Source organism: Megalobrama amblycephala, unplaced genomic scaffold (genome assembly GCF_018812025.1).
Source record: "Megalobrama amblycephala isolate DHTTF-2021 unplaced genomic scaffold, ASM1881202v1 scaffold367, whole genome shotgun sequence".
Lineage (NCBI taxonomy): Eukaryota > Metazoa > Chordata > Actinopteri > Cypriniformes > Xenocyprididae > Megalobrama > Megalobrama amblycephala.
Window position 1 is genome coordinate 310643 of NW_025953348.1, and position 26928 is coordinate 337570.

The window sequence follows — 26928 nt, forward strand, 5'->3', positions numbered from 1 at the left end:
AAAGGTCACTCTAATACTCAGTTACTCACTACAATATGGTGCAAACACATGTAACATTTAGGATGCTTTTAATATCACGTTTTGCTGATTAGCTTTGTCCTTGACAGTGTACAAGAAAACCTACAATTTAAAACAAAATTAATAAAATTGTTTTGTTTAAAAGAAATAATGGTAAATTAAATACTAGGAAATTTTAAATACTACCTAATGTTACACACATTTACACAGATTTACAGTCACTGAAATACGGCCAAAAAACAAATATTAAATATGTGTTCACAAGACTTCCAGGTATTGGAGGTTGTAGACTAGAATTTTTGCTTCAAAATGATGTAAACATTATCCTACCTACTCGTTCATATAAAACAATATAGAGATTTAAATATTTTAAGACACTTTTTGTCAAGAACCACAGTATGCATGGAGCCGTGAATCTTCATGAATAATGTTGTGATTCACACCTGAGAAGACAAAGACCCGCATATTGAGCCGCATAATGAGCCCTTTCAGTTAGGTGGGCTATGTGAAAAAACCCTCTGATAACAGGATCATAGCTGTATTAACGTCAATATAATGTCCACTCTTGACAAAAAAAACATGATTTTTGTGATCTCATGCATGCATGTATAATTGCACATAATGTGAAGAAAATTTGTATAGGCCCATTATAGTTTAAATTACAGTACCAGTCAAAAGATTGGACACATTACTATTATAATGTTTTTAAAAGAAGTCTCAAGCTCATACTGTTTGTCAAACATACAGAAAAAACAGCAATACTGTGAAATATTATTACAATTTAAAATAATGGTTTTCTATTTTAATATACTTTCAAAATATGTATTTCTGTGACGCAAAGCGTCTGACCATTCATGTTACCTCTATGGCATTTCATTTAAGCTTTTAGCTTAAAAGCATGCACATTTGGAGAAATATTGATGGATTCTCATATGTTTGTTTTCTAATTTTCTATACAGAGGAGTAACATTTATTCAATATTTATTGTCATCACTATGAGCGCTGTATACTGTGTTTTCAATTCATACTTGCAGCTGGAGGGCGCTCTGTGCACATTTAGTCCACAAATGTCTCCTAATGAAGAACAGGCATACTATGTGACATTCCAGGAACTAACAGAGGCTTCCAGAGATCGCTAACCATGGCTATAACATGCAGATAGACACTTTTGAAGATAATAAATGCACGATTGTGACGATGTATACAGGTATCGCCTCAGAATTTGCATCTGAATAGCGCTCACTCCGTGGGTGTGGCCGAATTAGTGTATAATTAGCTGACTCACGGATGTCTGACATGTCTCTCTTTTCATACAGATTACATAAACAATTTTTGTTTTCGATATGACTTACACGATTTAAAATCTGACATTTCTTTAGACATAAGTCTCATTTTTGTGTCATTAGTATTCACTAAACTAGATCATTTACTGAGAACTATCAGATTGGACTTTGTTCAGATTATTGTCATAATCTGAACAGATCACGCATCATGTTAGTTTCCTTTATTTTGCAAAAAGCACACCATTTTGTTTTTTACTCTGAGTGTACACAAATAGAAGAATTCTATAGTTTCAATTGATATATTACTTATGTCTCTATGACAAAAAATGACAGTATTTTAAGTCTGTTTTGCCGCAATGTGAAAAAAATCCTGCAAAACGTGCGTTTCCTGACTCCAGAGTGTTAAACATGTAAACGAAGCATTCTGGTGCACTCTGACAAGAAAATAAATGAAAAAAAAAAAAAAAAACACTCATTGACGTTAGGGCTGGGAATTGACACAAATTTCACAATTGGATTCGATTTTGATTCAGAAGCTTGCGATTTGATTTTGATTTGATTACCTTCAATTCAATATTGATTAATTTGGGGCCTATAAGGTAAAGTACATAGCAAATTTCCTCAAAGAAAAAAATCTCAACTAATGCTATAAACTATACAGGGAACTATAGCTGGTACATCATTCTAATATTAAAGGTTAAAATTAATTGATTTGTAAGCTACTTATATATAGAGTATCTCACAAAAGTGAGTACACCCCTCACATTTCAGCAACCATTTTATTATATGTTCTCAAAGGACAATACTACAGAAATGAAAATTGGATATACTTTAGATTAGTCAGTGTGCAGCTTGTATAGCAGTGCAGATTTTCTGCCCTCTAAAAATAACTCAACATACAGCCATTATTGTCTAAATAACTGGCAACAAAAGTGAGTACACCCTAAGTGAACATGTCAAAACTGTGTCGAAAGTGGCAATATTTTGTGTGAGCACCATTGTTATTTAGCACTGCCTTAATCCTCCTGGGCATGGAATTCAGCAGAGCTGCACAGGTTGTTGCTGGGATCCTCTTCCACTCCTCCATAATGACATCACGGAGCTGCTGTATGTTAGACACAGGGCGCTTTTCCACCTTTCTCTTGAGGATGCCCCACAGGTGCTCAACAGGGTTTGGGTCTGGAGACGTACTTGGCCACTTCATCACCTTCACCTTCAGCTACCTCAGCAAGGCAGTTGTCATCTTGGTTGTGTGTTTGGGGTCGTTATCATGTAAGGGTGGGAATCTTTAGTCACCTCACAATCTGATCCGATTCCGATTCTGGGAGTCACAATCCGATTCCAAAACGATTTTTGAACTACCTTTTTTTAAATGATTAATGAATTTGTTTACCAAATTAAAAACCATAAATCCTTACATTTACATAAGTAGCCTAATTAATAAGTAGGCCTACTTTTTAAAATAAATACAAATTGAAAAATTGTAATTAAAAGAAGTGAATGTTAAAAATTTTAAACTAATATAATTTCAAAACATAAGCAAGTAGCAACGAAACATTACAAGCAATAAACAAAGAGTGCTTTCAGTATTTAAGATTATCTGATTTCTCTCTCATGTTTACTGTTGTTTGATTGTTACATCAGACAGCGGGAGATCTAATGTTGCATTCATGCACGGATCTCTTTTGAAATCTCTTTTGAAAGTAATGCGTCCTGTCCTGTCCATTTAATCCCTTAAGACAAAACTGGCTGTTTAGGCTACATTCATTTTACATTGTAAAACCATTTTGAGACGCAAGTACATTAAACCACTTACACGGAGTCGCGCACAGCCGCACACGTGAGCACTTTTCACAAACACAGCGTCAGCAAAATTGAAAGCAGCCTTCTGTAAGAGAGTTTCATATTTTAAATATATAAGTCCGCTGCATTACAAACAACAATAAATGATGCCTTCGTAGAGCATTTGTAAGGAAAATACAGACGGGTGAGACCACGCACAAGTAACATCAAACAGTGCAGTACGTGAAGTCTGTGAATGTCGTTGTAATTCGCTTCAACCTTTCCGAACTTTATGAAAGATTATTGTACGGAAGGTTCGAGTGGTGTATGTGCGTGAGGAATTGGCAGCAAGCAGAATCCTGGTGTTTCTAAAGCACACTCAGCGTCATCGCGCATCTGAATAAAAAAAAAAAAAAAGCTCAGAATCGAACCTGAAAGTCTCAGAATCATTGAAGAGAGAGAGAATCACGATGCATCTATGGATCGATTTTTTCTCCCACCCCTATTATCATGTTGGAAATCTCCTGTTCAGCCCAGTTTCTGAAGGGAGGGCATCATGTTCTGCTTCAGAATGTTTCAGTACATGTTGGAATCCATGTTTCCCTCAATGAAGCACAGCTCCCCAGTACCAGGAGCATTCATGCAGCCCCAGACAATGATGCTACCACCACCATGCTTGAGTGTAGGCAAGACAAAATCTTCTTGGTACTCCTCACCAGGGCGTCGCCACACATGCTGGACACAATCTGAGCCAAACAAGTTTATCTTAGTCTCTTAAGACCACAGAACATGGTTCCAGTAATTCATGCTCTTGGACAGGTTGTCTTCATCAAACTGTTTGCAGGCTTTCTTGTGAGCCAGCCTCAGAAGAGGCTTCTTTGTGGACGGACGATGGCCATGCAAACCAACTTGTTGCAGTGTGCGGCGTATGGTCTGAGCACAGACAAGCTGACCTTCCGCTTCTGCAACCTCTAAAGCAAAGCTGGGCCTGTTCCGAGTGTAACCCATCTTGGAAAACCTCTGTATGACCCTGGACACTGTACAGTAACTCAGTTTCAGGATGTTACCAATCTTCTTATAGCCTAGGCCATCTTTGTGGAAAGCAACAATTCTAATTCTCAAATCCTCAGAGAGTTCTTTGCCATGAGGAGCCATGCTGAACATCCAGAGTCAGTATGAGAGAAATGTACTCAAAGCACCAAATTTAAACTGCTCTAATTAGGGCTGCACGATTAATCGCATGCTATTCTCACGCGCATTTCGTCAGTAAAGCCGGTTCCCTGATTACCGCTAAATCGCCATCACCTGCTTTCAAATGAAGCGGCATTTAATAGACAGAGCCGTAGGTCACTGAAAAGCCACGCAATATCGCGTTCATATCGCAGATGAATCGCCTGCGATAATGAACGCGATATTGCGTGGCTTGTCCGTGAACTACGGCTCCGTCTATTAAAAGGCGCTCCGTTTAAAAACAGGTGATGGCGATTTAGCGGTAATCAGGGAACCGGCTTTACTGACGAAATGCGCGTGAGAATAGCATGCGATTAATCGTGCAGCCCTAGCTCTAATACAAGATACACAAATTTGTAAGGTCCTGTCAAGCAGACAAAAACAGGAACATGATGAATAGGACATGTGGCTTTCCATGGTTAAATGGCGTACATCAGTTATCACTTAGGGTGTACTCACTTTTGTTGCCAGCTATTTTGACAATGATGGTTGTATGTTGAGTTATTTTCAGAGGACAGTAAAGCAGCACAAGCTAGCAGCACATTGACTACCCTAAAATATATCCAAGTTTCATTTCTTTAGTATTGTCCCTTGAGAAGATATACTAAAATGGTTGCTGAAATGTGAGGGGTGTACTCACTTTTGTGAGATACTGTAAATTACACATAAGGAAGTTTTTATAATAATGTTATAATACATTTTCAATGACAATTATGTTTTACTCATTTTTATATAGGCCTAAACATTTAAATGGTGGCTGTCATAATACAGATTTATACAATCAATAAAGCACGTTAAGTAGCCTACAAATACAATGAATGTGCAATAGCCTATAGTGCAAAATGCTCCTCTCAAAGTTAATTTTTGTAGCTGGCTAATGAGCTTTTGGACATTAAACGTTTTTTCAGAGGTAAATGTTAAGGTAAATGTGACATTTTTACAAGCCGTTTTACTGACGCCTTTTCACGGTTGAATGTTTAGATTTCCTGCCGTTAAGGGTCTACAGATGAAAAATAGCCCTTTGGGCTAATTCTGGCACATTTACAGTCATGTTTATTAATGTGCATTGCCCCTGTTTACAATAAACTATAAACTAACAATCACTCCCTCACGGACTTCCTGTCTTGATGTAGCTATCCAATCAATTTAGAGATTTTTTTCAGTATATCTTGGTCACGTTGTTCTTGTAACCTTTGTATTTTACATTTTTGTATTCCATTATCGTACTTTCTTTTGGACATTTTGCTGCTATGCCATCTAGCAATAGCAGTGATGTAAATGATTGACATGATTTGACCAGCAGCTGATTGGACAGATATGACCCAAATGTCACATCTATTCAATTACTTGCTTATTATTATTTTTAAATGTTTCTTATGAGCCAATGAGGGTCTTTTTTTGTTAACTTTTTGAAGTTAATTTAAAATAATAAAAAAAAAAAAGTCTGGCCAATCCGGGGCCCCTGCACAAGTAGGGCCCCTAGGCTGCAGCCTAGGCAAGCCTGTGTGTTAATCCGCGCCTGCGTACAGGAGTGGATATTTCAATGCGATTGAAACACTGTCTACGCTGAAAACGTAACCCTTATGTTATGTTGGGGGTCAATTTGACCCATTTAGATTTTCTAGTTGTTGGAAATACTGGTTAACCTATGTTCCCTTTCGATACTTCACTCGTACTGCGTATGGGAAAGGTCTCCCTTTTTCCCCGCTGCTGAAGCCTTTTTCAATAACGCAGTGTAACTGCATCGTCATTGGTTCACTCATAGACAAGTTGTTGAACCAATGACGGCGCGGCATAGCTGCACGACCTATGGCGACAAAGCGCGCGAATATTCCCGCCGAAATGGGTGGGGTTAGGGGCTATATAAGCAGGCGTTTCGCCATAGGATTTCAGTGTTTTCTCCTTCAGCGACGACCTCTACTTCTCTTCGCTGATCTCCGCCTGAAGCCGAAGAAGCTCGCCGCCTTCCTGACAGCTCTCGCCGCCGTCTGAAGAGGCTCCCGCAGCGGACTCGCCTGGACTCGCCAGTTGAGGACAGCGCCGGCGCCCTCACTGACTGCAGCTTCTACGCCGCCGTCGAGCCGCCGCCTCCCGCTTCCCGCTCCCGGCCGCTTCCTGTGCGTCCTCTGCCGCCATCCGGCGCGCCGCCTGAGAGCTTCACCCGTGGCTTAACGCCGCTCTAAAAGAGCGATTTCAGCGGTTTTCACCGCTTCTAAGAGCTTCCGCGGCCCTCGCCGCTCTACAAAGAGCCACCCAACTGCCGTTTTCACGGCACCGGCGTCTCACGATGCCCCGTCACTCATGTGCTACGTGCAGGGCCCCCCTGCACGATAGCGACGGTCACAGCGAGTGTGTCGCCTGCCTGGGCAAGCCCCATGCGGACGGCGCGCTTGCTGCAGACTCATGCCCGCACTGCGAGTGCATGAGTCTCAGTTCCCTGCGCTCGCGGGTCGCCTTCTTCACGGAGGGCGATCTCGCCGCTCGCGCCCTCCCGTCTCCTTCCTCCCGCGAACCGGCCAGGAAGAGACAGCGGGGTAGAGCGACTCAGCGCCCGGAGTTAGGCGAGCTCACGCCGGCCCAGCCCCCGCGTGCCTCGCCTTCTCCTCCGAGGGAACTCTCTCCCGTCCTGTTCTCTCGCCCTGAGCAGCGTCCCTCTGCCGAAGCAAGTGACCTCGTCTCATTCGGAGGAACAGACGACGAGCAGGATGACTCCATGTCACTTGCGGCTTCCGAAGCGGAAGGATGGGCTGGCGAGCCGGATGACCCCGCTCCCCCGCCTCCCTTGGAGCCCATTGAGCACGGCCAGGGCATGGATGCCGAGCTTTTCCGCATCCTGTCCAGAGCCGTGGAAGAGCTGGACCTCGAGCGGGCCCCTCCAGAGGAGCCATCTCGCGGCCGCCTGGACGAGTGGTTCCTGCCAGGCCGCCGCCAAGCACCTCGCCAGCGCTCAGCGCCCTTTTTTCCTGAGGTCCACGAGGAGCTCACGAAGTCGTGGCGCGCTCCATATTCCGCCCGCCTTCACACAACGCACCGCTCCGCCCTCACCGCCGTCGACGGCGCCGAAGAGAAGGGATACGAGCACCTGCCACCCCTAGACGAAGCGGTGGCTGCTCACCTCTGCCCTCCCGCGGCTGTGGGATGGAAGACCAAGAGGGCCCTTCCTTCCAAGCCCTGTCAGACCACCTCTACTTTGGCTGGACGGGCTTACACCTCGGCGGGCCAGGCTGCCTCCGCGCTCCATACAATGGCCATATTTCAGGTCTTCCAGGCCAAACTCCTCCGCTCGCTGGACGAGTCTGGAATTGACGCGTCGGCTTTCAAGGACCTTCGCAGCGCCACCGACCTTGCCCTGCGAGCCACGAAGGCTACGGCCCAGGCCATCGGGCGTTCCATGGCCAGCCTGGTAGTGTTGGAGCGCCACCTGTGGCTCAACCTAACGGAGATCAAGGACCTGGATAAGACGGCCTTCTTAGACGCCCCGGTCTCTCCCTCTGGTCTCTTCGGGCCTGCAGTGGACGGCTTCACCGAGCGCTTTACTGCTGCGCAGAAATCGTCTCAGACTATGAGGCATTTCTTGCCGAAGCGCTCCAGCTCTGCTTCTGCGTCCAGCCGCCCCAGGACTGCGCCGGCTCAGCAGAACAAGCCAGCTCCACCCGCAACACAGGCAGCGCCACCCAAGGAGCATCGCCAGCGCTCGCGCCCTGCGAAGCGCCCTCCCTTCCCGAGACGCCAGGGTCCCCGGCCCAAGATTGTGCTGGACCCGGTGCCTCCGAAGTCGTCCTGATTCGTCAGGAAGGAAGAGGATGGGGGATCGTCCCGTTGCGACCGGACAGCCCCCAAAGCTCCCACGAGTAATTTCCCCTCCGCCTCGTTTAATTCCGGGCGTGGGAAACATGCTCCAAGTGATAGCTGGGCCCACACCTGTTGCGCCCACTCCAAACGCCGTTTTCACGGCGAACAATATTTCACCTCATCTAAAAAAAGAGCAAATTTCCTCTTCCACCCCTCTCGGTGTACGACCCCCTCAACGGCGGTCTGTCACCCGATATCATTCAACCCCTTGCCACTCGGGCCGAGGCCTGGCAGGCCATCCCCGATGTGTCAGAATGGGTTATGGGGATCGTAACCCAGGGCTACTCGCTCCAGTTTGCATGACGGCCCCCTCGCTACGGCGGGGTGCTTCAAACCTCGGTCAATCCGGACGACGCTCATGTCCTCCGAGCCGAAGTTATGACGTTGCTAAGAAAGGGAGCTGTGGAAATAGTTTCCCCGACAGAGAGCGAGTCAGGCTTTTACAGCCGCTACTTTCTGGTCCCCAAGAAGGATGGTGGTCTCAGACCCATTCTAGACCTCAGACTTTTGAATCACTCCCTCATGAGACGGAAGTTCAAAATGCTGACGCTGAAACAGATCCTCGCGCACATTTGCCCCGAGGACTGGTTCTGCTCGCTGGACCTGAAGGATGCGTATTTTCACATCCAGATAGCCCCCCGTCACAGACGATTCTTGAGATTCGCATACGAGGAAGTGGCGTACCAATATACGGTCCTGCCCTTCGGGCTGTCTCTGGCTCCTCGCACTTTCACCAAGTGCATGGACGCGGCGCTTTCCCCTCTGAGGCAAATGGGAATCCGGGTCCTGAATTATCTCGACGACTGGCTCATTCTAGCCCGTTCGCGAGGCGAGCTGGAACACCACAGATCCGTGCTCCTCAGCCATTTACAATGTCTGGGTCTCAGGGTCAACTTAGCCAAGAGCTCGCTGTGCCCCACCCAGCGAATCTCGTTTCTAGGGGCAGTTTTCGACTCAGTCCGCATGACGGCAGTAGTCTCGCCGGAGCGCGCTCTAACGATTCAGCAGCTCACGGCCTCAATCAAGAACAAAGTCTGTCTCCCTCTGAAGTTTTTCCAGAGGCTACTAGGGCTGATGGCTTCCGCCTCCCCGGTGCTGCAGCTCGGCCTTCTTCGGATGCGGCCTCTTCAGTACTGGTTGAAGTTCCGGGTTTCTCCCAGCGCCTGGCGGCACGGCCGCTTATGTCTCAAAGTCAATCAGGCCTGTCTTCTAGCCCTGAAACCTTGGATGGACCCTATGTGGTTCAAGCGCGGAGTACCCTTACAGGCGGTCTCACGAAGTCACGAGTCACGAGGAAAGCCGTCTACACATCAACTGTCTAGAGATGCTAGCAGTGATGAAGGCCCTTCAGTCTTTTCAGGCTCACTTGACAGGACGTCATGTTCTAGTCCGATCGGACAGTATGACAGTGGTGTCATATTTAAACCACCAGGGCGGTCTCTCGTCCAGCCGCTTATGCGCTCTGGCGAAACGTCTTCTGGAATGGGCTCTTCCGAGGCTTCAGTCGCTCAGAGCGACTCATGTTCCTGGCAGGAACAATCTGGGCGCAGACATGTTGTCACGGAGCAACATCCCCTCCAACGAGTGGATGCTCCACCCCAAGTGGTCCTCAAGATTTGGGAGTTCTTCGGGAGGGCAGAGATAGACCTCTTCGCCTCAGAAGACAACTCTCATTGCCCAAAATTTTTCTCGAAGGAAGTCGATGCTCTGGCCCATACATGGCCCAGCACGCTCCTTTACGCCTTCCCTCCGATCGCACTGATCCCTCAGGTCATCAGGCGCATCAGAGAAGACCAACACAGAGTCCTTCTGGTGGCCCCGCTCTGGAGGAACCAAGTTTGGTCCTCGGAGCTGTTCAAGCTCTCCCTGAGAGCCCCGTGGCCAATTCCCCTGAGACGGGACCTCCTCTCTCAGGCAAACAGAACGATCTGGCACCCACAGCCGGAGCTTTGGGCTCTGCACCTCTGGTCCCTCGATGGGAGCCGACCAGCCTCCCCGGGGACGTCCTAAATACCATTTCTCAGGCTAGAGCCCCGTCCACGAGACGCCTCTATGACCAGAAATGGTCTGTCTTTGTTGATTGGTGTTCCTCACGCAACATAGACCCTGTGGAGAGTGACGTATCCTTCATACTGTCTTTCCTCCAAGAACGCTTGGAAATGGGGCGCACCCCTTCTACTCTTAAGGTCTACGTAGCAGCCATTGCGACGTTCCATGCTCCCATTGCTGGCCAATCAGTGGGACGTAACGGCCTTATAATCCGTTTCCTGAGGAGTGCTAGGCGGTTGAATCCTCCTCGCCCCCTCACCGTTCCCACTTGGGACCTCTCGTTGGTCCTCAGGGCCTTAAAGGGAGCCCCCTTTGAGCCAATGGGTTCAGCCGATCTCAGGCCCCTAACGCTAAAAACCGCTCTGCTGTTAGCACTGGCATCGGTTAAGCGCGTTGGCGATTTGCAGGCCCTCTCTGTGAGCCCTGCATGCCTTGAATTTGGGCCTGGAGACTCGAAGGTCGTTCTGAAACCTAGGCATGGCTACGTTCCTAAGGTGCTCTCAACCCCGTTTAGAGCTCAGGTCATCTCGCTTTCTGCTCTTCCTCCCTCGGCGGATGAACGAGAGCTAGAGCTACTCTGCCCAGTCAGGGCATTGAGGACCTATGTGGAGCGATCGCAGCCTTTCAGGCAGTCGGATCAGCTCTTTGTTTGTTTTGGTGGCCGCACCAAAGGGTCTCCGGTCTCAATACAGCACCTTTCCCGTTGGATAGTGGACGCTATTAACCTGTGCTACTCCTCACTGGGTGCAGACTGCCCCATAGGAGTCAGGGCCCACTCCACTAGAGGAATGGCTTCCTCGTGGGCTTGGTCCAACGGAGTTTCCATTCAAGACATCTGTGAGGCGGCCGGCTGGTCTTCGCCGTCCACTTTTGTCAGATTCTATCATCTTGATGTCCCGACCTTGCAAGCTCGGGTTCTTTTAGTGTGATTAAGCGGCCTCTGGCGAGTTCCGCCTCACACAACCCCAGGAATTATTTCCTTAAGTGTAACTAGGGTTCGATTAAGGCTTTCCCTTCTCGCTTGTCTTTTGGACCCACTCCCATGTGTCCAATATCAGGCTGTATCGTTCCCAGCCGTGGCACGGCGTGGTTGAATTCGTTCCCCATACGCAGTACGAGTGAAGTATCGAAAGGGAACGTACTCGGTTACTAACATAACCTCGGTTCCCTGAGATACGGAACGAGTACTGCGTCACTTGCTGTGCCACGAGGCTGCGGCTTCAGGGTTGTCGCTTCAGTCGATTACACTGAAATCCTATGGCGAAACGCCTGCTTATATAGCCCCTAACCCCCCCATTTCGGCGGGAATATTCGCGCGCTTTGTCGCCATAGGTCGCGCAGCTATGTCGCGCCGTCATTGGTTCAACAACTTGTCTATGAGTAAACCAATGACGATGCAGTTACACTGCGTTATTGAAAAAGGCTTCAGCAGCGGGGAAAAAGGGAGACCTTTCCCATACGCAGTACTCGTTCCGTATCTCAGGGAACCGAGGTTACGTTAGTAACCGAGTACGTTTTTTTTCTTGATATTTTGTTACTTTTTCTCATTTATCATCATGAACATGCATGCAAAGTTTCAACATGCTGGTGTTTTTTGACATATACAAACAAAATTACTATTACGTTCGTGATGTTCGCGGGTCAATTTGACCCGCATATTTTAACGCTCTAAGGCAACTGTACTGACCCAAAATAATAACATTTCTTGGTTATATTTTGTTATTTTATTTTTTTACTACCTTATGAAGCTAAAAAATTAGGTTTTCCACACTTATTTCAATACAGAAAAATATTTTGTCAGCCACAGATGGTAAAAATTACCTATCATTTATTTTTTCAAGCTACCTGATATAATATTAAACCTTTGTTTTTTTTCTTGAAATTGTGTGACTTTTTCTCATTTAGGGTCATGAACATGCATGCAAAGTTTCAACACACTGATGTGTTGTGAAATGTGCATACAGAAATTTTATACGTTCGTACTGTTCGTGGGTCAATTTGACCCCCATAGGCAACCATTCAAAATCAACTACAGACCCTAAATTCAAAACACTTCTGTGTTGTATGTCAGAACTCCTCAACTCTAGTACTGATGTGTCAGTGTCTTAATGAGTTTAACTGCTTTTTATTTTCAAAGTTTGTGGAAATATAAAGTTGTTTTACCTGTTAATTATCTATCCCACTTTTTGAGCATAGATATTAAAATGACTTTTCTAACTTAAATTGTTAAAAATGTTGAATACTTCAGAGCACAGACTTAAGTTTGGTATCTTTTTAAAGGGAAACTCCACAGATTATTGCAGAAGTAAAAAGTAAAAAAAAAAAGTTGTAAAAGTAAAGTTTAAAAAAGTTTATGAAAATTTACAATATATAAAATATATATTTTTTATATTTTATATAAAATATATATTTTACAAAACATTTTCAACTCTAAAACATCAAGAAAATCAAAGTTAAATATCTGAACAAGTTCTGTGCCGAATTTTAGGTTGATATCTCAAAAAAACAAGTTTTAGTAAGACTTTTTGTGCGCAGTACCAAACTTTTTCACTAGATGACATCAAGACTCCACTTGTGACTCTTCGATTTCCATATATGGTTTGAGTGATCTGAACCATATTTTCCATACTTTTCAAAATATTTATGAAGTAGACATCCTATTCATTAGAAGTTTGGGGAGTAATATTAATATTTGATTTGAATTGGATCCCTAAAACACATAAAAAAAACATAAGGAAAGAATCAGAGCGTGTTATAGTTTGGCACCGCATCACAAATGAAGAATCTATCGCTATTTATCTATTGTTCTGTCATTTATTTTGAAAATATGTCACCAAATATGCTAGAGTCTGAAAGCTTTCAAAAGATATATAGTTTGTCAAGATTACTTTAGGTTTAGACTAAGATATTATTGTTATAAATGTATAATGGTAAATGTCCCACAGGTCGGGGGAGGGGCCATCTTAAAAATAGTGGTTAAAAATATTTTTATTAATCATAAATTCAGATATTTATTCTTTGTAATGTGTGAAAAATATTGATATTAAAAGTTAATTATTTAAACATGATAGTATGTTTTTTTTTTATAGTGTGATTTTTGTGGAATTGTATAGAATCCAATTAGGGTCAATTTGACCCGGACCATCAAGATCGTACACAGAATTCGAACAGTACATGAGAACATACAGGAGGTGAATAATAGCCTTTTAAAATAGTTATCATAATAGCCTTTAAATAGTTAGCAATTTTGCACTTTGACAGCCAGTTTAAGATATAGACTATATTTGAGCATTGTGTGTACTGGATAGTTTACAAAATCAAACAATTGGGATAGTTTTTGACTGGGAAAAAGCAGGGGCGGAACTACGGGTGGGCCTTGACAGCCTGCCCACCCAGTCAAATCCAGGGAATTACTTTTTTTTTTTTAATAATACAATTTTCTAACGTTTACCAATTCTTCAATAAATATTTTAAATGTGATTTGTTTTGTCATGCATTAGAACTCTATTCTAATATTAATAAGAATATGCTAATTTGTCTCTTCAGTTATGTCATGCCAGTAGTAATATTATGTCTTCGATCTTCGTGTCAATATCCGGATTCTAACTAGCAGCACCCTTTTTATGTTATTACAATAATGGCTAAACCGCTATCTATGATGCAGTCAACGACAAGAATACTTTTTGTGGGCAAAAAAACAAAACAAAATAACTTTATTCAACAATATCTAGAGATGGGCGATTTCAAAACACTGCTTCATAAAGCTTTGAAGCTTTACAAATCTGTTGTTTCAAATCAGTGGTTCGGAGCATGTATCAAACATTCAAAGTCACACGATTTCATTAAATGAGGCTTTGTTACATCATAAGTGTTTTGAAATTTCAATGGTTCATGTGACTTTGATAGTTTGATACAGCGCCAAACCACTGATTCAAAACAAAAGATTCGTAAATCTTTGAAGCTTCATGAGGCAATGTTTTGAAATTGTCCATCAATAGATATTGTTGAATAGAACCGTTTTAAATGTGTTTCTGGGCATTTGAAAGTGTTAATTATCTTGCTGTCATTGGAGGCCTCACTGAGCCAGTGGATTTTTATCAAAAATATCTTAATTCACCAACACTGCCAACAACAGCTCGTTGCTGACTTCAGAACAGTTAAGTGGGTGAAGAAATGCTGCACTATGCTGCTCTGACACATTTGACAACAATGCTGGTAACTAGTTACTAAAAGTTTAAAACTGTGAGAGTTTTAAAGGGTTAGTTTACCCCCCCCCCCCCCTTCCAAAAAAAAATTATGTAATTTATTACTCACCCTCATGTTGTTCTACACCCATAAGACCTTTGTTCGGAACACAAATTAAGATATCTTTTGATGAAATTCAATGGCTCAGTGAGGCCTCCATAGCCAGTAATGTCACCAAACTTCAAGATCCAGAAAGGTACTCAAAACATATTTAAAACAGCTCATGTGAGTACAGTGGTTTTAACTTAATATTATAAAGTGACAAGAATACTTTTTGTGCCCCAAAAAAACAAAAGATTTGTAAAGCTTTGAAGCAGTGTTTTGAAATTGGCCATCACTAGATATTGTTGAAAAGTCACTATTTTGTGTTTTTCGGTGCACAAAAAGTATTCTCATTGCTTTATAATTTTAAGAAAGAACCACCGCCGGCAATAGAGGCCTCACTGAGCCATCGGATTTCATCAAAAATATCTTAATGTGTGTTCTGAAGAAGAACAAAGGTCTTACGGGTATAAAACGTAAGCCACACAACAACGAACTTAAAATTGTAAAATTACTTACTTTTAGTCATCCTGTTGTGTTTATATATGTCCCCTTTACAGTTTCAGCTTTTTCATCGTGTGACTTTTCTGGGAGATGAATGTCACTATTTTCACTTAACACTCTTATAGTTTTTGTTAATATTTCGATTAATCCGATTAGATTTTTATATTTTCTGCTTTCATTTTTTGTTGTTTTATTTTTTCCATTTTGTTTTTAGTTTTTGTTTTGTTTTTTTGTTTTTAAACATGTCTGTTTAGTTTGTATAGATTTTTATTTTAGTATTAACATTTAATTCAAGCAATAAAAAATGTTTTTAATGGTTTTAGTTGACTATAATAACCCTGATGCTAGTAAAATCTTTATATTGAATAATATGTCAAATAATGTTCTTAAGTCCTTCCTTCCTGAAGCTACAACGTTTTCATTTGAATCAAATGAAAATAAATATAAATATATGGAAATATATAAATATATTAAATTTGGTTTGTGTAACCAAATAACAAACAAGGGCAATTGATATACATACTGCTTGACTTTGATCACTTTGAAATGCAGCGGGACTTGTTTATTTTGAAATGTCTGTGCTTTACTTTTGCTGCTCATTCAAGTTCAAATGAGTATTAAAAAATTACGTTGCTACAGCCATTTACAACACAATATAACATAAATAAAGTAAACTTTGTGATAATTGATCAGTATTAGTTCATTAGCAATTGATTGACAAATGTGCGCTAATCATTGAATGCGAGCTGGTCTGAAGAATGCACAACAGCGCCATCTGTTGACTAAAACATCCAGGGCTCACAATTATTTAATGAAATTAATAATAATCACATTAGGGAGTATTGCGATTTGTTTTCCATCCACAAAATATAAGATGCCTTAAAATGATAATTTATACTCTTGTTATAATGTTTAAAGTCCCGTTCACACCGACCGCGACACGCAGCGACAAAGCGACAGGATCCCATTCATTTCAACGGAGCGCTGGCGACTTCCGGCGACAAGAGCGACAATGACCATTGGCGACAGAATGTAGGCGTGTCAAGCGACGGGAGACACGTGACAAAAGTTCAGATATTTCAACTTTATGCAAATCAGGAGCGAATTTCACGAGCGACAACTAATAGGAGTGGAGCTCTCTGGAGCTCACGTCACTGTCTCGAATGCAGGCAAGACAGACAGGAATAGTTCCGGAGCGATTTCACTGTTTTATATGATTTGACTGTACATACATGGATATAATAAACCGATGCGTGGAAAAGAAACTGTCGGCAGTCTTGTGAGTTTCATTCATACATTTTGTGTTGTTAATTATATGATGCTGTGAGCAGTGTAGCACTGCTGCAGTTCATATTACAGTTTCCCCTGCATCTTGTTGATTATTAGGGACAAGAAAATTGATTATTTGTCAAATTCGAATGATGTTTTAGTATTTTTTGACAGTATGAGTGAGTTTAATTTGTTGACAGACCGATCGTTAATCTAGTTAATGATTTAATGCACTGAGCTCTGCAGTCACAACACTCTACAACAGCAGAATATTACTTTTAATTATTTTAAACCTAATTCCTTGTCAAATTAGAATGATTTCTTAGTTTTATATATCATTTGTGATTGCATTTTCTATAGATATGATCAGACGTGCAGTCTACCAATGATATTAGAGCGACAGCACTATGAACGCCCACAAGCGACTTCACAGTACAGAGACTAGCGACATGCAGCGAAAAAGTCACTGGCGGTGTGAATGGGGCTTTAGGCACTGAAGACTTTTAATGACCTTAAATTTATCTGATGAGCATGAGAGGAGTGGAATAATGAAAGTGATCAGCATGATTGATATTCAAACGGTAAGCATGCGCTGCATTGTGTGTGTATCTGCAGTCTGTAGAGCAGGTTTGGTTACAGCTACTGGTCACAGAACATGCAAATAACATGCAAATTTTACAGTCATAACGTGTGACTTTGTATGGTCGCCAATGGCGACCTCAGCAAAAATATCATTCGCAAATTAATATTTTTAGTCGCAAATGCTACCATTTTAGGCGCAGTCTGGAGCCCTGCATATTACATTTTCTAAAAACTCTGCACTTACTAGAAACGTACATAAATCATCTTTAAACCTGAAAATGGACTAATGCAAGCCCTGCATAACCTCTGTAAAACAGAGCACCTTCTTCTTCCACAATCCACATTCATGTGTATAGGCTGCCAAAACAGACAGTAACTATGTTAATATGGACACTTTTTGTTTCAATCAGAATAAAATTGTAAGTCATTCCGATTGATGAATCCGCAACATAGTGTTTACATGGATGCTAAATTAAGTGATTGGTTTGATGTAAGCATTTATATGTGACAAGCTTCAAATCATATTTAATCTTTTGACATGTGCAGACTGCACAAATACAGAGTTTCCCACTCATAAATTATTTTCTTTGTTTTAAAAAGCAGACTTAATATTTATCTATTTTGGGTCTTGATTAGGAGACGACAAGCAAATGATACTTTGCAATCAAGCAGTAAAAACACCCTTCCCATATCGAAAACAAGGTGTATGTGGATGTATGAGAGATCGAAGCAAAGGACTGCTGGGACAACGCTGTCCTGCAGCACTTCACAGACAATGAGTTGGAATGAGAATTTTAAAATTACATGACAGTCATTTATTACACTATAGGTTTTTCCTACATTGAAATTTTTTTGGCGGCTGCCAAAACGAATGTTTGTTCCACCAAAGCCTTATTTGATCAGTTATTGAGAGTTGTTTATTAGTGATGCAGATGACTGCTGCGCTGACGGACAGAACGAGCAGAGATCGTCCCTCGTGCGCGCGAACTCTGTCTTTAAAGTAGCCTAAGCACCATCTTTGCTCTCTCTCTACCTCGCAAATAATCTAAATTAAATGGCACGATGCTAAAAGTTCAGAAGACCGAATCCATGTTTCACGAGGCGCATTCAGAGAATGTTTTTCCTGAATAACCGCTGGGTGTGAATAGTGCTAATAAATGTCATCTCATTTTCTCTGACAGGCATCCCGCACATGCAGCTGACATAAACCACACTTTCAGTAAACAAAAACTATCCGGTTATGAAGTGTTTTCTGAGTTGACAAATCTATTGCGATGTCCTACTTCGCACGCAACGCGTCAACATCCGCTAATGTCCAATTCGTGACCTAATGACTCATTTGAACAGATTCATTTTAATGAATCATGAAAACAACTGATCTGCCCACACGGTCTATAACGAATCATTTACTCGAACAACTAACCTTAATAATCTACAGTATTTTCAGGTTATTTAAATGACAATGTGTAGTAAATTAGGCCTACCTATAAAATCAGACTGGAGGGAGGTGAAACCAGAACAAAGCAAGTTGTTGTTAGCTAGCTGCATTCAATTGTATATGGTAGAAAATTATATTATTAGTTAATGTAACTTTTTAATGCTGATTTTTAATACTGATTATTAATTATTATTAATATTATTATTATTATTATAATACATGCCAAAATAATTTTCAGGTCTAGCAAAGAATCATCTTCTCTTAATAAAGCTATGAAATTACAGATTTTTTTTGCAAAGAGGGCAAGAAAGAATTACAGTGAGAGTGACAGGTACTTTATAGTCAGTACTGGGCTCGCAGATCACGTGGGTAGGGCACTTTTTACTGTTTGTGTGGATGACCATGTCTGTCACCACCAAAGACCATTTTTGACCCAGGAAAAACCCTGACAACAGCTCGTTCCCTGAGTCATATGTCATTATTCCATTTCTACGTCTTCGTTTGCAATTCGATCAAATGTTTACATGTACCATTGAATGAATTAGAAAAGGTTCAGCCCTTACAATCCAAACCACCCCTTACAATCCAAATGAGATTTTTTACTTGGACTGTGCTACTAGTTCGATTACAGATGGATTATTCTGGACCATGTAAACGCAGCTAGTGATCCACCTTTAGGGAAGCTTTAAATTCATGGAAAACAGATTGATGTACTAAAATGTACTGTTAAGTGTTAAGACTGTGTGTGACACTTACTGCCATGACCAGTTCAAAAGGATGTTTGTACACCCTCACAGGGGACTGATACTTCTGAACCATGGTGGAGACTATGACGTTGCTGACAATCTAAAAAAAAGAAAAGAAAAAAAGACAAAGCCAGGAAAGCAGTCAAACATTCCACCTTATGTAATGAGCCCAACAGATTGGGCAGATTTCTCAAAATTAGTAATATTACATCACACGCAAATCAGCACAAAGTGGACAGACGTATCACTTTCTATAAATAAATCTGACTACAGATTACAAAAATCTTAAGATTTAATACGTAATACAACAATTGTGTAGAGGCATGTTGGAAGGAAAGGAATTCAAGAAATGTCCAGTTCATGCTGTCAATTTATGTTGATTCCGCAGCCTGAATACACAAACATATTCAGAATGAATGTTGAAAACATCTTTAATGTATGTAGACACAGAGAAATGTAAAGTATCCTCTAACTTGTCCTTTACTAATTTACAAGTAAATGATGTTCAAGCTTTAAACTTTAAAGTCTGTCCCAGTTAATAACAAACAAAGGTATGTTATAACAACCCTACCAGCCAAGGTATTCTCTATTAAATAAAACCCATTCGTGTGAGATACACTGACATTAAACTGTATTTAAACCAACATGTTAATGGGCGTGATATATGTATAAACAAAAAGAAAAAAAGAAAAGAAAATGACATCAAATAATAATTAAACTCGCCCAGAGGCGACAAAACATCTATAAACAAACTATATCCAAAACACTTGCTATTATGACTTATCAGGTGTTAGAATTGTGTCTAAATAAATGTAGCGTTTGTTTATTTCTCCGCATTTGAATGTTGTATATCAGGAATAACGTGTCTGATCTCTGCAGCTAAAGCAATTAGCATGTTAGCACACCCAGTAACGTCTAACGTTACCATTAAACCCAAACACGGCAATACCCTCACATTAAACTCAAACATAAAAACCCTATAAACCTTAAAATGGTGTTCTTTACTACCTCTATAATTTAATCTATCGTTACCAACACAGAACGTACATTTATAAACGGTTATTTTAGGAGATGGTCAACGTACAGTGTTAGCAAACAGTATTAGCGAGTTTGATAGGAAGCATTATTCGTTAGAATACCGGCTGAAAACAAAATGACGTTAATAATATGATATCAATCGATATCTAATTTCAATTTTGTAGCAAATTTTTGTACGTGTATTTTGTAAATATACTTACTAAAACAAACTATGAAGATCTGAAAACAGATAATTCGTAGCAGCAGATAAAGTAGTAGGTTAAGAATGTAATAAAGGTTGTTCTTCAACTTCTAAATGCTAGGATCGGTTGGTTCTGGATTTCCATGTTATGATCTCTCTAAATCAAAGCCGAACAGTGACTGCGGTCCAGACTCGCAGTTCCACTGCTGCCGAATCTGTTCCATCACAAACTGACTGGTTGCAGAAGACGGAATAACACTGCTACTGCTACTGCTGCTGCTGCTGCTGCTCCTCCTCCTCCTCCTCCTCCTCCTCAGCTCAGTATTTTTCCGAACAGTTTGCTGTATTTTTCATTGCCACTATGCGACTGACTGACAAATAAACACCAGAATATTTACTACGGTGACCGGGAGGGGACATGTTCGGTTCACTTAGGCTGTTTCTCAATTCCAAGAACGCAGAGAACGGACTTGCGTTCTCGTGGAGTCCGGTCTTGCCAAGCGACCTTGAAAGAACGTACTCGAAAGGAAGCGAGGACACAGAACGCATCATTTGAGAATTGAGTTGTGCTGCGATCTTATTGCTCAACTGACCGCCCAGCATCTTATAAGTGGCTAACACACAATAAAAACAACATAACATAACAAACAAATGCCATAACCTATTAAAGATTACCTAACCTATTAAAGGTACGATTATTTTCTTTATATTATTATAGACATTGTTTTCATGTAATTTTATATCTTTTTATTTCACCGCATGTATTTATGAAAATGAGTAGCCTTTGTGTTACATGCTTTGTCAATATTAAGATTATTTTTTATATTCCAATAAAAATACAGGCTTTCTTCAGGTTATCACTTTATTAAAATTAAGCAAAACAAACAAACAAATGTTTACTTTCACAAGCTGTCACATGCGCACGGGAATCTCATAAGTGAGAACGAGAACTTTAAAGCTTGCAGGCTTCCGTACGTCGACCACTCGCAGCGCCTTCTGGGATTTGGTTCGATTCTCTTAAGCAAATCCTGCGTTACATTCGGAAGGGCTCATCCCTATGCCCTAATCACTTCAAAGGGTTTACCCTCCGGAATGAGAGCTTCGAATGGATGAAGGGTGTAAGGCAGGGGTAGGCAAGTTCGGTCCTAGAGAGCCGCTGTCCTGCTGAGTTTAGCTCCAACCTTAATCAAACACACCTGAACAAGCTAATCAAGCTCTTCAGGATTACTAACCCTGCGTTCCATTCGGAAGGGCTCATCCCTATGCCCTAATCCCTTCAGAGGGTTTACCCTCCGGAGTGAGAGCTTCAAAGGGATGAAGGGTGTAGGGGTCAAAAAAACTATTCTTTTGGAACGCACTTCTGCGTCAACTTAATGAGACAATCAAGGAGGAGTAGATTGTGCAAGCTGTGCCCTTTGTTTTACGTTAGTTTATTTATTTATTTATTTTAGGTTTATCGCATGTAGGCTATATTGTATCTATGTATTTTAAACATTTGAACGAACTGATAAAGGGAGCTGTAAAGTATTTTTTGTCGTACAATGTCGTTTTGACCATAATAATGTACCAAATCTAACTTGTATAAATATTGCAGTAGTATAGAAAAATATTATACATACATTTATAGTTAAAATCAAACTCCGAGCATCCTGTACCCATTCTGTGATGTCAAACAACTTCCCTGTGCAAAGGATTATGGGGGCCCGAAGTGTCCATCAGATGTACCCTTCGGCGGGCGATATCCCGTTTGGAACGCACCGTAAGGCTATAGGCAGCTCAAGGTTTTTTTTCAGGGTTGGAGCTAAACTCTGCAGGACAGCGGCTCTCTAGGACCGAACTTGCCTACCCCTGGTGTAAGGGGTAAAAAAAAACATTTTTTTTTTTTAAACGCACTTCTGCGTCATCTTAACAAAGACTATAGAATAACACAAGACGCGTCACTCGTATTATTATGAATGGGAGAAAGTGCAACGCGCAATATGGCGGAATAAGTCCCGCCTTCTAAATAAGAGCCAATCGCCGACTGGTAAAGTCATCGCGTCACTGCAGCGGCCATTAGAAGCTATAGAAACAGTGGCTGCGTCCAAACCGCCTACTCAATAGCTGCGTCCGTATAGTACCTCAGGGATGACGTGTTTTTGTAGGCCAACCCGGAAGTTAGCGGCGCACGGGTTCCCTCGGTTGAAAGCCTATGCATTTTTCCCATAGACTTTTGGAAAATCGCAGAAAATAAGCTCTGTGTTTAACAAATGGTTATGACACTTACACGTTTTGTCTATCAAGATAATCTTTACAAGTTAAAACAACTTTTATACATTTTGAAGCCTAAATTAAGTCGTCAGATATAAAAAGCTAACAGTAGGTTATAAACGGACTACAGCACACCATGGTCGTGGATCAACGTCACCACCACCGAGCTTCCTCAAACTTTATTTAAAAAACAATGTTATTTAAAAACATGGTCGCTGATTATGATCTGCGCTGTGACTACTTATCCACTTTTTCATGAGAAATGCTGTCCAAATGTCCTGTTTGTCATGATGATGTCTAAAGTCCCTGCCAAAGGAAGTAGTCCCTTTTAGCAAAAACCATTCAAAAAACCCATTGACTTTCCAGCGTTGGAACCGGAAGCCCTAAAATGCTAACTCGCTTCCAGGTTTTGCCTACAAAAATGCGTCATCCCTGAGGTACTCTATTCAGGGGCTACGCACTTCGAAGTGCATGAAAGGGGTGGGGTTTTGGAGTAGAGGGTTGCCAGGTCTGCGCAACAAAACCATCCCAAAAGTATCCCAATCCCAGACGTGGCAACAATGAGCCGAGCATCGTAACATGGCTAGCGGCTGTGTGACAGACAGCTGACAGTTGACCTGTGTGTGTGCATTTTAAAGTTTTATGACTTTATTGGGTTTTGACATGCTTCACGACGGGACACTGGACCAAAATATGTATGGTTAAACTATGTAATGTTAGTTTTATATCATTAGCAACTAGTTAACCTTGTTTGTTTTTTTAATGTTAATTGAAACGTTAACTGTGAAAATACATTAATATTTATACATTTACTCTGTATTTAAGCTTTATTTAAGTCTAAATTTAAAGTACAGTACTTTAGGGTTTTATTTAACTGCACTCCATCTCAGAGACAAATATGAAAAACTGACGTTTTGGACATCATGGATGCAGTTTGATTTAGATATTACATATTGGTGAAACCGGGCATATCTTACATTTATGTGAATTCACACCTGAACTGCTGTCGTCACCGGCGTGCAATGAATTGTGGGATAGTGTAGACCTCGAAGTGTCTTGAGATGGACGCTTCCAGAGAAAGTGGCTGTTTCTCAATTCCAAGAATGCAGAGAACGGACTTGCGTTCTCGTGGAGTCCGGTCTTGCCAGGCGACCTTGAAAGAACGAACTCGGAAGGACGTGAGGACACAGAACGCATCATTTGACAATTGAGATGTGCTGCGATCTTGTTGCTCAACTGATCGTCCCAGCATATTATAAGTGGCTAATGCACAATAAATACAACATAACATCACAAACAAATGTCATGACCTATTAAAAGGTTTATTTCATATTATTATAGACATTGTTTACATATAATTTTATATCTTTTTATTTCACCGCGTGTATTTCTGAAAATTAGTAGCCTTTGTACATGCTTTGTCAATGTTAAGATTCTTTTTTATATTCCAATGAAAATACTGCAGGCTTTTTTTCAGGTTATCACTTTATTAAAATTAAGCAAAACAAACGGTTTACTTTCACGAGCCGTCACGTATTTGCGAGCTTGTAGCAGGAATCTCATAAGTGAGAACGAGAACTTTAAAGCTTGCAGGCTTCCGTATGTCGACCACCCGCAGCGTCTTCTGGGATTTTTAATGGTTTGATTCTCTCAAGTTTGCATTCGATGCATCCTCGATATCAAGAACACATCTGGGTACTTTCATGCGTCCTCTGTTCTTGCTTTCTTGAGAATTGGAACTGAACTTCGATGGTTGATGATGATGTAGAGCAAGAACACAAGGACGCAAGATTGCTTAAGAACACATATTGAGAAACAGCCTGTATATAATGGGGAGATAAGAGGGTCTGTATCTCTTACCATTGGAGAAAGTGTAACGCTAACTTAATCACGTGTGGCACCTCTCAGCCTATCATGTAATGGCAGTGACGTCAGTCGCAACATTCCCTAGTCTGTCTTCTCTTAAAAAAATACATTTTTATCAAGCTAAAATCTACATATAGTTTCCAACTAAAGTATTGTTTAGTGTAAAACATTCTGAAGATTGGCAAACAGGCTGTCGATTAATTAAATGATTAGCTATTTCTCCACAAAAGCTGTTTAATCAGCATAGTGAAGCCTCTCATCCATTGACTTTCATTCAAAAAACAGCCTCCGGTCTCATTCCCTGCGTACCGCGGGGGGCGGAGCGTTAGCTTTAGCCGTTACACTTTTTTGGCTAAAGGTTGCAGGCTTGCCTTTCAGTGGCTTTGGCCCTGTCCCAAATGGGGCACTTCATGTGGACTTTCGGTCTCGTGGACTTAAATTGCACATGCTCGCCGAGTCTACGAGTCCGTAGGCCTTCCCATTCAGCATTTTAACGCTCTGAAGTGTGCTCAGCAGCGCCCCCTTTGTACCCTTGAAGCGGTCTTCCGCGAAGCCCGCATAGATGCAGGCTCCGCACACTTTAACTACCCAGGAATCCTTGCGCAATGCCAATCAGACAACGGATGGGAGGAGATTTCGCTCAAGAGCAATTGATGACATGGCTGAGAAGAAAATATTTAAGTGTAGTTATCATTACGGTTTTTATGACCTAGGTGTACATTTTACCAGTTGTTACCTACAGTTTATACAAACATTATGGTCATCGACCAGTGGTTGATATCTCAAACATAATAATAGCACGTTGAATAATATGATCGCATTATGATTCATTAAATAAATAGAACCAAATGTCAGGGCTTTACTGAGTCATATGTAAACCTAGTATTTATATTTAAACCTGTAAAATTCATCTGAAACTCACTCACATGTTTATTATGTGTTAAAATTGTAATCTTAGTTCAAATGAGACATTATGTATTATTACAACTGTGTACATTATTTAAATAAGCATGTATATATTGTCTAATGCCCAGGTGGCATAAGCAAAAGCAGGCTGTGTAGTTGACATGGAGATAATATTTTGCAAAAGAAAAGAAACCTGTTCTTGATGCTAAATATTATCCCCGAACCTGCAGCTCCAAAACAACCAGACCGTTATTTCCGGCGTGCCGATCGAGTCTGTCCCAAAAATACCTCTCAATGCGCCCTCGTGGACTCGCGCCAAGGGCCCTATAGGTCTGCACTACATGACGTCACCAAAGTGTGGACTCTGAGGAAGTCCACAAGTCCGGAGTGTGTCACTTGGGACAGGGCCTTTGTTGCTTCATTCCACGGGGAAACGGAGAGGGTGCACTTGAAGTCGCTTTCGAATTACGATTATAATTTTGTTCCGTCCTCTGAGCGGTGTCAACTCACATCAGAAGCATTTCAGAAGCGAAGCGGCTGGGATTCGCGAGACCACTAGATTCGCCTGTCCAACGTTGTTTTCGTTGATTTTTTTTCCATGTTTTTAAAGGCTAAATTGTTATATATATTTGTCCGGTTTATTGTGTTTATTGCTATGCCATACTTTATTTTGCTGTAGCCATACAGATGAAGTTAATACACTTAAAAGTCCACTTTATTTTGTATTTGAGCTGTGCGTCTTGGACGCGGCGTCTGTCAAACGCGAGACGCCTATCTTTAGCGAAGCGGCGCGGCAAGCCGCTTCTGGGACGCTTCTCAAACGCACCGCGGCGCAGCTGGTGTAAACATTGCATTGACTAGAGTGGACGCGTATGGCAAGCCAAAGTACTCACAAACGCCTGGTCGGACGTCTGATTGCACACTGACGCGTCAAAAGCGCGCGTTTTGACAGCAAAACGCGCGTCCTCGACGTGTGATTTGCGTTAAGAACACGCGTTCTTAACGCGCGCTTTGGTATCATGGGAAACGCGCGTCAAGAACGCGCGTTTTTGTGTGCCAAAACGCGCGTTCTCGGCGTGTGATTTGCTATTAAAACGCGCGTTCTTGACGTGCGCTTTGGAGTGACCAAAAACGCGCGCTTTTGACGAGCGTTTATCATAACAAAAATGGGCGTCGAATACGTGCGTTTTGAGTCAGACAAAACGCTCGTTATGAACGTGTGAACAGGTAAACCAAACAGGCAGTGCAAACGTGTGTTTAAAGTGTCCATCAGGCGAAGAGAACGCGCTCTTTCCTTAGAGTTCTCAAAAGTGCATGTCGAAAGCGTGTGCTCACTCTTTAGGGCTTTGAGTCTGTTATGTTTTTGTCCGCTATAGGTTTAGGACAGTATTATCATTAAACTCAACCAAAACAACATGGAATTGTCGAGGATAAATTTGGCAGATGATTATAATGGTTGAGTTATAATCCATAATAATTAATATGAAATATGCATATGAAAACGTAAAACTATTATTTAAAATAGCCGTGGGGGATTACAGTGGATATTCCTTCGATCAAGGCCAAAACTTTGTAAGTTTGTAAGGAGCCAATAACGACATGTATGATCATCTTGGATATATATTACGGTGGCGCATTGCCTCATAA

At 41.8% G+C, this 26928-nt stretch overlaps 1 protein-coding gene across 1 annotated transcript in view; it reads right to left on the reverse strand.

The window, feature by feature from the left end:
• Positions 1-20721, reverse strand: part of LOC125261191 (SEC14-like protein 1) — a 66389-nt gene extending 45668 nt beyond the window's left edge. Inside the window, exons 1-2 of the mRNA XM_048179800.1 lie at positions 20279-20721; positions 19051-19140 (exon numbers count right to left, since the gene is read on the reverse strand). Coding sequence (XP_048035757.1) covers positions 19051-19113 — 63 coding nt within the window. The 5' untranslated portion in view covers positions 19114-19140; positions 20279-20721. The remainder of the gene's footprint in view (positions 1-19050; positions 19141-20278) is intronic.
• Positions 20722-26928: the final 6207 nt, after the last annotated feature.